The sequence below is a fragment of the Stenella coeruleoalba genome (genome assembly GCF_951394435.1).
Source record: "Stenella coeruleoalba genome assembly, chromosome: 10".
NCBI lineage: Eukaryota > Metazoa > Chordata > Mammalia > Artiodactyla > Delphinidae > Stenella > Stenella coeruleoalba.
The window spans coordinates 92,065,242-92,079,205 of NC_137156.1; the positions used below are offsets into that span (position 1 = coordinate 92,065,242).

General features: G+C 39.2%; 1 protein-coding gene across 18 annotated transcripts in view; it reads left to right on the forward strand.

The window, feature by feature from the left end:
- CNTN4 (contactin 4) overlaps nucleotides 1–13,964 on the forward strand; it is a 958,186-nt gene that overhangs the window by 874,816 nt on the left and 69,406 nt on the right. For all 18 annotated transcript variants that reach the window (XM_079933645.1, XM_079933652.1, XM_079933654.1 and 15 more), the window contains one exon: nucleotides 4,640–4,767. In XM_079933645.1, the coding sequence (XP_079789771.1) occupies nucleotides 4,640–4,767 (128 nt within the window). The remainder of the gene's footprint in view (nucleotides 1–4,639; nucleotides 4,768–13,964) is intronic.

Sequence of the window (13,964 nt, forward strand, 5' to 3'; positions counted from 1 at the left end):
CTTTTCTCTGTGTCCCTTGGGCTCTATTTATCTTTGCTTGGCTTCTTGAAGACATGATTTCTTTGGCAGGCAAAACGACTGCCAATGGTTCTAGGTGCCCATCTCCAGACTTAACAATTCAGCAGAAAGACGGTTTCCTCAAATGGCTCCTGATTTTGGTGAACTGCCTATTTCTAAACCAATCACTTCAGAGAGGAGAATAGGGTCTCCTGATTGGCCAGGCCTCCTGCGTCCTTGCCCATCTTTATACTCTAGATAGTATGGGAAACAGCTTCTCCACTGGAAAAAGTAATGCCGCTTTTTCTATACATTTATACAAATGTGTGCATTATGGTATATAACACAGTGGAATCATTTCTAGTTATATAACCATCTAAGGTCCTCCTGATTTATAGAGACCTGGTATACAGGAGGTAGATAGTAGATATCTACAAGTGCATGAGTCCAGTTTTTCATCCCCTTCCATGACAACTTGTGGTCACCGGTGTGTTCCTTAAGCATAATCATGTGTTGCCAGACTTCAGAGGGGAAGGACTACTGCAGAGTAGTCTTAGTCTTAACAGAGGCCTTTATTAATGCTTGAAACAATGGATCTAGGAGGGAACAGAGCTTTAGTTAATAGAGCATCTGGCTAGTGCACTTACATGGTGCATTTTATGTGCCATGCACTGTTCTCAGCACTGCACATCTCTACAACAACCCTATGGATATAGTTACTTTTATTTTTATTTATTTATTTGCGGTACGGGGTCCTCTCACTGTTGTGGCCTCTCCCGCCGTGGAGCACAGGCTCTGGACACACAAGCTCAGCGGCCGTGGCTCACGGGCCCAGCCGCTCCACGGCATGTGGGATCTTCCCGGACCGGGGCACGAATCCGCGTTCCCTGCATCAGCAGGCAGACTCTCAACCACTGCACCACCAGGGAAGCCCTATAGTTACTTTTATTATTACACTATCTCAAATTAAAAAATTTAGATACAGAGACATTAACTTACCCAAAGTCACATAGCTCGTAACTGGTCCAAGCCTGATTTGAGGCTAGACAGTTGAGTTCCAGATCATATGTCCTTATTCACTACACTGCATTGCTCAGATAAGGAAGTGGTTGAATTTCCCAAAAGAGCAGTTCTCCCAACTTCATATTGCGCCCACAATTGGATTATCCCTAGGAAGAGTAAGCGGCCACAGAAGTGTGATGTGATTTAATGACAGCTACTAAAAATTACAAATCCTTCTACAAATTTTCTCCTTCACTGATCTTCTCCATCGTCTGGAACTCTAGCACTGGAGGCTTAGCTCTTTGTTCAACTCTTTGTGAAAAACAATGGGAAGATTAACACACTAAACCCCTGTGAGCCACTAAAATCTTGAAGATGGGTAGTACGGTAGTTTGTAAATTTCCTTTCTCATTTCATGAGACCCGTAGGAAATTGGACAGGGAAGTTTTGAGGAAACAATGGATTTCCATAAAGGGAAAGAAGAGCCTTGTGAGAGGTTGTGAAGAGCTAGCTGGGTCCCATAGCTGAGTAGCCACAATATGTTGGGTGCCTTTTGTGCAATGGAAATACCAAAATTAGGGATGCACGATGGAAATGACACTGGGAAAAACATGTGTACAGCACTTTACAGTTAATAGAAACTTTCACGTATATTATCTATTGTATAAGATAATCATCATAGTATCCTGTGTCATTAAAAAATAAAGACTGATGTAGATCAGTGGCTCTCAACTTGGGGTGATTTTGCCCCCAGGGAACATTTGGGAGCTATTTTTGTTTGTCATGACTTGGGAGGAGGGGCAGAGCTACTGGAGTACAGTGGGTAGAGGATAAAGATGCTGTTAAACATCCTCCCCAGGACAAAGACTTCTCTGGTCCAAAATGTCAGTAGTGAGAAACCTTTTTGTCTTGGAGCATAAGTCATTTGGCCACAGGTCATACACTTAGCAAGTATCAGGGTGAAGGCTAGGACCCAGGTCATCTGATGACAAATCCTGTGCTTGTTTCCTTATTCATATCCTTTGGCATTATACAGTATGCAGTGTGATACAGGCTTTTTAGGTTTGGGGAATTTTAAATGGTATAAATCTGGTGCTTTGAAAGAGTCAGCTCACCCCTCAGAGCGTTTAATACACCGTAGGCCTATGTTACTTCGTGGAAGTAGACTCCATGTCGAAAACACAAATGTCTGTCACCTTCCTTATTGAGTTCTCGTATGCCAACATTTCACAGTGTCCAGCAAATTATTTTGTAAATGGGAATATGATTAATTCTTTTAAAGCTATTTTTGTGATTATTGAGGTAATTAGGATTTCATCACCACTCTATTTTTATAAGTACATTCTGCTCTTTGGCTAATGGGGTATCATACGTTCTTTATTGAGCAAGTGTTATGTGTATACCTATGGTGTAAATGAACAAAGGGCCTCCTTGTCTGTATCCTGTACATTGATTTGGGATGACCCAGTTAATTCATATATTGCCTTCAGGTTGTCACATATGATAGGTGGAGTGCATGAAGCAGGATGATTTAATAACTATATTAAGAGAATGGTGTCCCATTTTCCCCATATATACCAGTGATTAAATAAGAGGACAGTTTTGAAGATAAAAGAGAACTACTACCTAATAAATACCAGGAATCTCACTGACCCTCTTACATAAGTTTTTACTGTCATCCTAGAAGATTGGTGCTATGAGTTCTATTCTATAGATGAGGAAGCTAAAACTGAAAAAGTTAAGCAAGTTGCCTCCGTCCAGTCACACAGCTAGAGCTGATAGAACTGGAATTTGAACACCCATCCTTCTGATGCCAACATCCTTTGTAGAGTTCTCACACCGTCATACTGTCTCATCAGCCTAAATCATAGAACCTGGAGTGGGTCGTCAGGAAGGCTGTCAATTCTGTATCCCTAAGAGCCTTTGAGAAAAGTATATGCAACATTTGCGACCCAGTGCATCTAAACCTTCCCTTGATTTTAAACTGTTAGCCAAAATTCTATTAAGTAAAGCTGTGCCCATCCTAGTCCTTTTGTAAAGGACTCTGTTAAGGTTGGAACTACTGCCAAGTGGTTCAGTGACTCTGAATTCCTATAACATAATATTGATTTTCCTTTTATGATATTTATTTACTCATTCACTCCGTCACTTAACAGATGCTTACAGGGCATCTACTACATGTCGGTCCTGTGTACTAGATCCAGGAGATTGAGTCCTCAAACAAACACAGTCCCTGCCCTCAGAGAAGCTGATATTCCATGTGATAGGACAGTTAACTAGTAAACAAAACTTCTGGATTGTGTTGAATGGGAGGAAATAAAGTGGCTGCAGGAAAAGAGAATAACAGGAAAAGGGAAATTCACTTTAGAAATGTAAGTCAGGAAAAGTCTATAAGGGACAGCTTGAGGTCCTGAGAGGGTATGAAGGTGAGAGCTATGCCCTGATATCAAGGCAGACAGAACAGCAAACAGAAAGGTCCTGAGGTAAGAAAGGGGTTCAGATACTCTAAGAACTTGCAGAAGGCCAGTGTGACTAGAGTTCACCAAAGGGTAGAAAGATTAAGGTGAAATAAAGTAGGCTAGAGAAGGGCAAAGGCCAGATCCCTTAGGCTTTGTAGGTTCTAGGAAAGAATCTCTTCTGAGTGCAACTCAGAGCCAAAGAAGGATCTTTAAGCCTGGGGGGTGACGTAGTCTGATCTATATTTTAAAAGATTCCCTGGCCACTGACTGAAGAATGCATTTGAGGGGCAGGCGTAGAAATAGATCATTTAAGAGGCTGTCGTGAAGGGTTGGGTGAAAAAGAGGGAGCAGAAGAGATAGACAGAAGTGGGTAGATTTGAAAGATACAGTGAAGATTCAACAGGCATTTACCTTGAATGGGCCATCTGTGTACCTTTCTTATTTCTCCAGCTAGCCTCTAAGCCATGCTGTGTGTCTTATTCATCCTAGCATCTCTCCCTTCAGCTGTAGTCAAGTTTAAAACAGGGTCCTCTCGAATCCTTCCTGTTCCAGTTTTGTGTCTGTCAGTGAAAGTGTTTCCTTCCCACCTGGTAGCAGATATTTGTCCCTAATTGTGGGCCCTGAGATGGCCATCTACATTTGCTATTTTGCCAGTCATACCTTGTTGTGGAATATTTTAATTTTTTAAGTTCAGTTTTTGCATCTTTTTAAAAGTGTATTGTCTGACATATTTCAGAAAGAAATATGCTTAATAATAACTCATTTAATTTAAGCCTTCTCATCTAGAAGAAAACACTTTCAATGAAAATGCATAAAGTGGCCCATCAAGGGATTTATTGTTTCTTATTCTTCAGCAGTTTTAAGACTAACGGTGATCTACAGTAAGCCTTCTCTCTGCATAATGTGGTTAGAGCTGTCGAAGAGAGAGAATGGTTACAACGAGTCTCCTTTTTCTAATAGTTATTCCAACAGACTGTTGAGACCATATTAGCAAGAAAAGTATTAAGAGTACTAAGTCATGCATCCTAATCATGTGTATGTAGACGAATATCCTAAAGATGAAGCTGTCAAGTGATGTAGCCATGATTTAATAGTTTGAAAATGACAGAATGACAGAAATAATTTCCAGTTGGTCATATGGGATAAACTTACCATTTTGGGTTTATTTGCTTTGATTTCAGAATTACCATTTCTGAAGATGGAAGCCTCAGAATTGTCAATGTGACTAAATCAGATGCTGGAAGTTATACCTGCATAGCCACTAACCATTTTGGAACTGCTAGCAGTACTGGAAACCTGGTAGTAAAAGGTAATTACTAACCCGGAGAACATATAGATTAATATGTGTGTCCTCATTTCAAATAATGTAATCTATTGAAGTGACATCCTTCATATTAATATGTACAGATATCACTGTGTCGCTAAATTAATTCATCATGGCAAACATGATATGATTAATAATTCTTAGGGAACTGTTGGTAATGCATATGATTGAAAAGCTATCTTATTTCAGGATCATCCAATACAATTTTGAGAATTACAGCCATTGTAGCTATTATAGTATTGTAACTAATGTTATCTTCAATCCTTTAATTAAATTTCTTTCAAGTCTCTATAGATTTGGAATTCATGTCTAGGAACACTGTGCTAACAAATTAAAAACCCACGACTCAAATACTAATTTTAGCTAACATTGTTTAAGCAATGACATTGGTGATTTTTTACAAGAGCTGCCTTGGTTATTCAGAGGTATGGATGTGGAGTATTATACTAATAAAGGGCTTTGACCACCCCTGTGTTTTGCTTCAGTCACCCAGCCAACCCTGTCGGTTTTAAAGAAGGAAAATTTTCCACATCCCTTAGCCTGGGTGCTTTATAGTAGAGACAGAAACTCCTTTATGCTCTTGGCATGGCACAGGATGTAAGTCTATTCCAACACCAGGTTGATGGGATGGGCTGAAAGTACCAAGTAAGAATTGTGAGAGATGAGATTTTAATTTACATTTCATGTGCATTTCTATCACTTTATATCTTGCCCCCGAGTCAGGGATCTTGGCAATGATCTGACTGAGGAAGATAAAGCTTAGGTTGGTGAGTTTCTCAGGGTCACCAGTAGCAGAAGAGGGATGTGAACCCAGGAATCCTGATTCTGCATTCTCCCTGGTTCTTTCTACTGTGCCAGGAAATCTTACTCATTTCTCCTGTTTCTCTATAATAGATACAGATGTGTTACAGCATATTTATTATTTCCCTCTTGCCCATTTGTAGCTCCCTCTGTGAAGTAAGATAGCCTAAGGCAAATTAAAATATCCCCAAAAGAATATTTGCCTCTATTTTAATTTAAAGAAGAAAACTAAAAATTACCTAATTATGTATTTCGGAGTCATTAGAAGTTGGAAAAGTACTGCCACTTATGGAAGCCTTTTTATCATAAACATACTTGTCTATGCAGATAGAAAACTGTAAGTTCAAGAGTCAGACGTAATCTGTATTTGGATGGACTCCAGCTATTTCAACCTATTATTCACTCAGAGCAATAGTGTGGGTATGTGACTATGTGTTCGTTCTGTTTCACAGGGCAGAGAAAAAAGAAGTTAGTAAGACTTGTAAAACAAAATTTCAGCTAGACGTCTTTGCTAATGTATAGCTTTCTCAGCTACAAAAGGAAACTTAGTGATGGACTAGGACCAGGAGGAACCGCAAGGTTTCAGAGCTGATCAATGACAGAGCTGACACCTAACTATAGATGATTTGCTAGTTATGGAGATAAAGGAGAAGAGTAGGCAGAAGTCTTCAGTAGTGATGAAGAGGCTGGGCTCAGAGTCAGAGAGATCTGGCTTTGAATCTTATTTCTCCCACTTACTGGCTCCGTGACCTTGGATGGGATAATTAACCTGTGTGGGGATAATAGCAATGCTGACATCATCGGGTTGTTTTGATGACTGAGATTATCCTTGTGAACCGCTTAACATGGTGCTTGGCACTTAAGAAATACTAGTAGTTGCTTTTGCTGTTGTTGTTTGTATTTTAACAAAATGGCTCTACATACCTTCTAAATCTTATTGAAATGGAAATTCATGAAGTTTCCACCCATTAGGAGAATCAGTAAAGAGAAGGGAGCCTGCCACAAAGACATGACTGAGACTGTGAAAGACTATGAACACCTGAGCAGAGACGTCATATATATGCTGCTATGTATTGTTGAAACTGGGGTATTTTCACATGTAGGAATAAGTTATGTCCTGTGTTTGGTTAGTATCCTTCTCATAAACCTGACTTCCTCAGCTCTCAAAATAGTTGGCAGAAAGGAAAATCCTCTCTTTCCCATCAGAGTCCATCTCCCAGGAGTACCACCAGCCCCAGGATAAAAACATTCTTAACCATGCATAGAATTCCCTGCTGCTCCTCTTGTAGTGAATTATGGTACAAAGCTTAGAGAGACACCAGTGATGAAATGCACAATGATCGCCTCCTTACTTGGGTGGATGTAAATGTTGCTGACATGGTAACTTCTTTCTATGTTAAGAAACTTAACACTTCATTTTTTGCCTTCTAGTAAAATGTGAACAGTGATTCCGCATGTATAACAGATTATTTTAGGCAATCCAGAGTTAAACTGGGTTTTTTTAATTTAAGTAATTATTTCTTTCAGTGTATATTAGGAAAATGCTAGTTTTTTTCTCTTTGTTCCTGTGATCTGGTTCACATCTGCACAAATTTCTTTTTTTTTATTTAATTTATTTTTTTATACAGCAGGTTCTTATTAGTTATCCATTTTATACAAATTAGCATATATATGTCAATCCCAGTTTCCCAATTCATCCCACCACCACCCCCACCGCCACTTCCCCGCCTTGGTGTCCATACGTTTGTTCTCTACATCTGTGTCTCAATTTCTGCCCTGCAAACTTGTTTATCTGTACAATTTTTCTGGGTTCCACATATATGCGTTAATATACGATATTTGTTTGTCTCTTTCTGACTTACTTCACTCTGTATGACAGTCTCTAGATCCGTCCATGTCTCTACAAATGACCCAATTTCATTCCTTTTTATGGCTGAGTAACATTCCATTGTATATATGTATCACATCTTCTTTATTCATTCCTCTGTGGATGGGCATTTAGCTTGCTTCCATGAACTGACTGTTGTAAACAGTGCTGCAACGAACATTGGGGTGCATGTGTCTTTTTGAATTATGGTTTTCTCTGGGTATGTGCCCAGAAGTGGGATTGCTGGGTCATATGGTAATTCTATTTTTAGTTTTTTAAGGAACCTCCATACTGTTCTCCATAGTAGCTGTATCAATTTACATTCCCACCAACAGTGCAAGAGGGTTCCCTTTTCTCCACACCCTCTCCAGCATTTGTTGTTTGTAGATTTTCTGGTGATGCCCATTCTAACTGGTGTGAGGTGATACCTCATTGTAGTTTTGATTTGCATTTCTCTAATAATTAGTGATGTTGAGCATCTTTTCATGTGCTTCTTGGTCATCTGTATGTTTTCTTTGGAGAAATGTCTGTTTAGGTCTTCTGCCCATTTTTGGATTGGATTGTTTTTTTTTAATATTGAGCTGCATGAGCTGTTCATATATTTTGGAGATTAAATCTGTGTCCGTTGATTCGTTTGCAAATATTTTCTCCCATTTGGAGGGTTGTCTTTTCATCTTGTTTGTAGTTTCCTTTGCTGTGCAACAACTTTTAAGTTTCATTAGGTCCCGTTTGTTTATTTTTGGTTTTATTTCCATTACTCTAGGAGGTGGATCAAAAAAGATCTTGCTGTGATTTATGTCAAAGAGTCTTCTTCCTATGTTTTCCTCTAAGATTTTTATACTGTCTGGTCTTACATTTAGATCTCTAATCCATTTTGAGTTTATTTTTGTGTATGTTGTTAGGCAGTGTTCTAATTTCATTCTTACATGTAGCTGTCCAATTTTCCCAGCACCACTTATTGAAGAGACTGTCTTTTCTCCATTTTATATCCTTGCCTCCTTTGTCATAGATTAGATGACCATAGGTGCGTGGGTTTATCTCTGGGCTTTCTATCCTGTTCCATTGATCTATATTTCTGTTTTTGTGTAAGCACCATATTGTCTTGATTACTGTAGCTTTGTAGTATAGTCTGAAGTCAGGGAGTCTGATTCCTCCAGCTCCATTTTATTCCCTCAAGACTGCTTTGGCTATTCAGGGTCTTTTGTGTCTCCATATAAATTTTAAGATTTTTTGTTCTAGTTCTGTAAAAACTGCCATTGGTAATTTGATAGGGATTGCATTGAATCTGTAGATTGCTTTGGGTAGTATAGTCATTTTCACAATATTGATTCTTCCAATCCAAGAGCATGGTATGTCTCTCCATCTGTTTGTATCATTAATTTCTCTCATCAGTATCTTATAATTTTATGCATACAGGTCTTTTGTCTCCCTAGGTAGGTTTATTCCTAGATATTTTATTCTTTTTGTTGCAATGGTAAATGGGAGTGTTTCCTTAATTTCTATTTCATATTTTTCATCATTAGTGAAAAATGCAAGAGATTTGCATTTTGTTAGATTGTTTATTTGAAGCTATCTGGTCCTGGGCTTTTGTTTGTTGGAAGGAGTGCAAGAGATTTCTGTGCATTAATTTTGTATCCTGCAACCTTACCACATTCATTGATTAGGTCTAGTATTTTTCTGGTGGCATCTTTAGGATTCTCTATGTATAGTCTCATTTCATCTGCAAACAGTGACGGTTTTACTTCTTCCTTTCCAATATGTATTTCTTTTATTTATTTTTCTTCTCTTATTGCCATAGCTAGGACTTACACAACTATGTTGGATAATAGTGGTGAGAATGGACATCCTTGTCTTGTTCCTGATCTTAGAGGAAATGCTTTCAGTTTTTCACCATTTAGAATGATGTTTAGGGCTTCCCTGGTGGCCCAGTGGTTGAGAGTCCACCTGCTGATGCAGGGGACACGGGTTCGTGCCCCAGTCCGGGAAGATCCCACATGCCGCGGAGCGGCTGGGCCCGTGAGCCATGGCCACTGAGCCTGTGTGTCTGGAGCCTGTGCTCCGCAGTGGGAGAGGCCACAACAGTGAGAGGCCCGTGTACAGCAAAAAAAAAAAAAAAAAAAAAAAAAAGAATGATGTTTGCTGTGGGTTTGTCATATATGGCCTTTATTATGTTGAGATAGGTTCCCTCTATGCCCACCTTCTGGAGAGTTTTTATCATAAATGGGTTGAATTTTGTCAAAAGCTTTCTCTGCATCTATTGAGATGATCACATGGTTTTTCTTTTTCAATTTGTTAATATGGCGTATCACACTGATTGATTTGCATGTATTGAAGAATCCCTGCATCCCTGGGATAAATCCCACTTGATCATGGTGTATGTTCTTTTAACGTGTTGTTGGATTCTGTTTGCTAGTTTTTTTGTGTGTTTTTTTTTGTGGTACACGGGCCTCTTACTATTGTGGCCTCTCCCATTGTGGACCACAGGCTCCGGACGCGCAGGCTCAGCGGCCATGGCTCACGGGCCCAGCCGCTCCGCAGCATGTGGGATCGTCCCGGACCAGGGCACAAACCCATCTCCCCTGCATCGGCAGGCGGACTCTCAACCACTGTGCCACCTGGGAAGCCCCTGTTTGCTAGTATTTTGTTGAGGATTTTTGCATCTATATTCATGAGTGATATTGGTCTGTAATTTTCTTTTGTTGTAGTATCTTTGTCTGGTTTTGGTATCAGGGTGATGGTGACCTCATAGAATGAGTTTGGGAGTGTTCCTTCCTCTGCAATTTTTTTTCAAGAGTTTGAGGAGGATGGGTGTCAGCTCTTCTCTAAATGTTTGGTAGAGTTCACCTGTGAAGCCATCTGGTCCTGGGCTTTTGTTTGTTGGAAGATTTTTAATCACAGTTTCAATTCCATTACTTGTGATTGGTCTGTTTATATTTTCTATTTCTTCCTGGTTCAGTCTTGGAAGGTTATACCTTTCTAAGAATGTGTCCATTTCTTCCAGGTCATCCATTTTTTTGGCATAGAGTTGCTTGTAGTAGTCCCTTAGGATGCTTTGTATTTCTGCAGTGTCTGTTGTAACTTCTACTTTTTCATTTCTAATTTTATTGATTTGAGTCCTCTCCCTCTTTTTCTTGATGAGTCTGGCTGATGGTTTATCAATGTTGTTTATCTTCCAAAGAATCAGCTTTTAGTTTTATTGATGTTTGCTATTGTTTTCTTTGTTTCTATTTCATTTATTTCTGCTCTGATCTTTATGATTTCTTTCCTTCTACTAACTTTGGGTTTTGTTTGTTCTTCTTTCTCTAGTTCTTTTATGTGTAAGGTTAGATTGTTTATTTGAGATGTTTGTTGTTTCTTGATATAGGGTTGTATTGCTATAAACTTCCCCTTAGAACTGCTTTTGCTGCCTCCCATAGGTTTTGGCTTGTCGTGTTTTCATTATCATTTGTCTCTAGGTATTTTTTGGTTTCCTCTTTGATTTCTTCAGTGATCTCTTGGTTATTTAGTAACGTATTATTTAGCCTCCATGTGTTTGTGTTTTTTACATTTTTTTCCCTGTAATTGATTTCTAATCTCATAGCATTGTGCTCAGAAAAGAAGCTTGATATGATTTCAATTTTCTAAAATTTACTGAGGCTTGATTTGTGACCCAAGATATGATCTATCCTGGAGAATGTTCCGTGCGCACTTGAGAAGAAATTGTAGTCTGTTTTTGGATGGAATGTCCTATATATATCAACTAGATCTATCTGGTCTATTGTGTCCTTTAAAGCTTGTGTTTCCTTATTAATTTTCTGTTTCGATGATCTGTGCATTGGTGTAAGTGAGGTGTTAAAGTCCCCCACTATTATTGTGTTACAGTGGATTTCCTCTTTTATAGCTGTTAGCAGTTGCTTTATGTATTGAGGTGCTCCTATGTTGGGTGCATATATATTTATAATTGTTATATCTTCTTCGTAGATTGATCCCTTGATCATTATGTAGTGTCCTTCCTTGTCCCTTGTAACATTCTTTATTTTAAAGTCTATTTTATCTGATATGAGTATTGTTACTCCAGCTTTCTTTTGATTTCCATTTGCATGGAATATCTTTTTCTATCCCGTCACTTTCAGTCTGTATGTGTCCCTAGGTCTGAAGTGGGTCTCTTGTAGGCAGCATACATATGGGTCCTGTTTTTGTATCCATTCAGCGAGCCTGTGTCTTTTGGTTGGAGCATTTAATCCATCCATGTTTAAGGTAGTTATCGATATGTATTTCCTGTGACCATTTTCTTAATTGTTTTGGGTTTGATTTTGTAGGTCCTTTTCTTCTTTTGTGTTTCCCACTTAGAGAAGTTCCTTTAGCATTTGTTGTAGAGCTGGTTTGGTGGTGCTGAACTCTCTCAGCTTTTGCTTGTCTGTAAAGCTTTTGATTTCTCCATCGAATCTGAATGAGATCCTTGCTGGGTAGAGTAATCTTGGTTGTAGGTTCTTCCCTTTCATCACTTTAAATATGTCATGCCACTCCCTTCTGGCTTGTAGTGTTTCTGCTGAGAAATCCACTGTTAACCTTCCGGGAGTTCCCTTTTATGTTTTTTGTCCTTTTTCCCTTGCTGCTTTCAGTAATTTTTCTTTGTCTTTAATTTTTGCCTATTTGATTACTATGTGTCTTGACGTGTTTCTCCTTGGGTTTATCCTGTATGGGACTCTCTGTGCTTCCTGGACTTGGGTGGCTATTTCCTTTCCCATGTTAGGGAAGTTTTCAACTACAGTCTCTTCATATGTTTTCTCAGGTCCTTTCTCTCTCTCTTCTCCTTCTGGGACCCCTATAATGCGAATGTTGTTGCATTTTATGTTGTCCCAGAGGTCTCTTAGGCTGTCTTCATTACTTTTCATTCTTTTTTCTTTATTGTCTTCCACAGCAGTGAATTCTACCATTCTGTCTTCCAGGTCACTTATCCGTTCTTCTGCCTCAGTTATTCTGCTATTGATTCCTTGTAGTGTAGTTTTCATTTCATTTATTGTATTGTTCATCTCTGTTTGTTTGTTCTTTAATTCTTCTAGATCTTTGTTCAACATTTCTTGCATCTTCCCGATCTTTGCCTCCATTCTTTTTCTAAGGTCCTGGATCATCTTCACTATCATTATTCTGAATTCTTTTTCTGGAAGGCTGCCTATCTCCACTTCATTTAGTTGTTTTTCTGGGGTTTTATCTTGTTCCTTCATCTGGTACATAGCCCTCTGCCTTTTCATCTTGTCTGTCTTTCTGTGAATGTGGTTTTTGTTCCCCAGGCTGCAGGATTGTAGTTCTTCTTGCTTCTGCTGTCTGCCCTCTGGTGGATTGGGCTTGGAAAATACTAGTTTTTGATGAGGCAAATGAGTACTTTATTTTTTTTTTATTTGCGTATAATTTCTTTACAATGTTGTGTTGATTTCTGCTGTACAGTGAAGTGAATCAGGTATATGTATACATATATCCCCTTTCTCTTTGTCCTCCCTCCCACCCCACCCCCATCCCACCCATCTAGGTGGTCACAGAGCACCAAGCTGAGCTCCCTGTGCTATATAGCAGGTTCCCAGTAGCTATCTATTTTACAGATGGTAGTGTACTTATGTGAAACCTAATCTCCCAGTTCGTCCCACCCTCCCCCTCCCCCCGTGTCCACATGTCTGTTCTCTACATCTACACCTTTATTCCTGCCCTGCAAATAGATTCATCTGTACAAATGAGTACTTTAAAAACTGAGATTTTGTAGTAGACGGGAGAGTGGGAAGGATGGGACCAGAAGAGCCCGGTGGCCTATGAAAAGAGGAAGGCAGAGATCTGTAGGCAGGAACTGTGAAGTCAAAGTATGATGTTTCCCCACCTGATTGTGGGGGGAATTCATTTGTTTCAAAGCAGAGTTCTTTCTGGTATTCAACTGTAGTCACTTTCTCCACAGAGGCCCTCTGATTCTTATATTATTCTTCCAGGTGAGGTGGGACAAAGAAATATGAGCTTTATCTGGTTAATTTGTTCACAGGGTTAATCCTGTTGCGTGGGTAAGGTCAGAAGATGTTTGAGAGAACATTTATTTCCCATTGCTTGGTTCTGAGTCCCATTAGCATTAGTGAGAAGTACACAAGTGTGCAAAGGGGCACCCAGACCACCAGGTCTCCAAGAAGGACATTAATATAAATGGAGAAATACAGTTTAGAAATCTGCCCCGTAAAGCACGGTAAAGGCAGAGAAAACCATTCTGAACTCTGTATGAACTGTGCCAGGTCCTGAATCTCACGTCAAAATACTTGAGTACTGTACCTTTAATGTAAATGTAGCAGTTTAGTCCAAAATAGATGGAGCACTGTGTTTTAATTCAATTTAGAGATCTACAAAGGGACTAATTTATCAGAGGAGTTGCACTCTAACCTTAAAATGTGCTGGTATTCGTTTTGATCTCCTCCCATGTCTCAGATTAAAACACTGTGAAGGTCAGACATGAGAACACATCTCCTCTAACCTTTTTACAATAATTCTGTCATTAACAACACTTTTA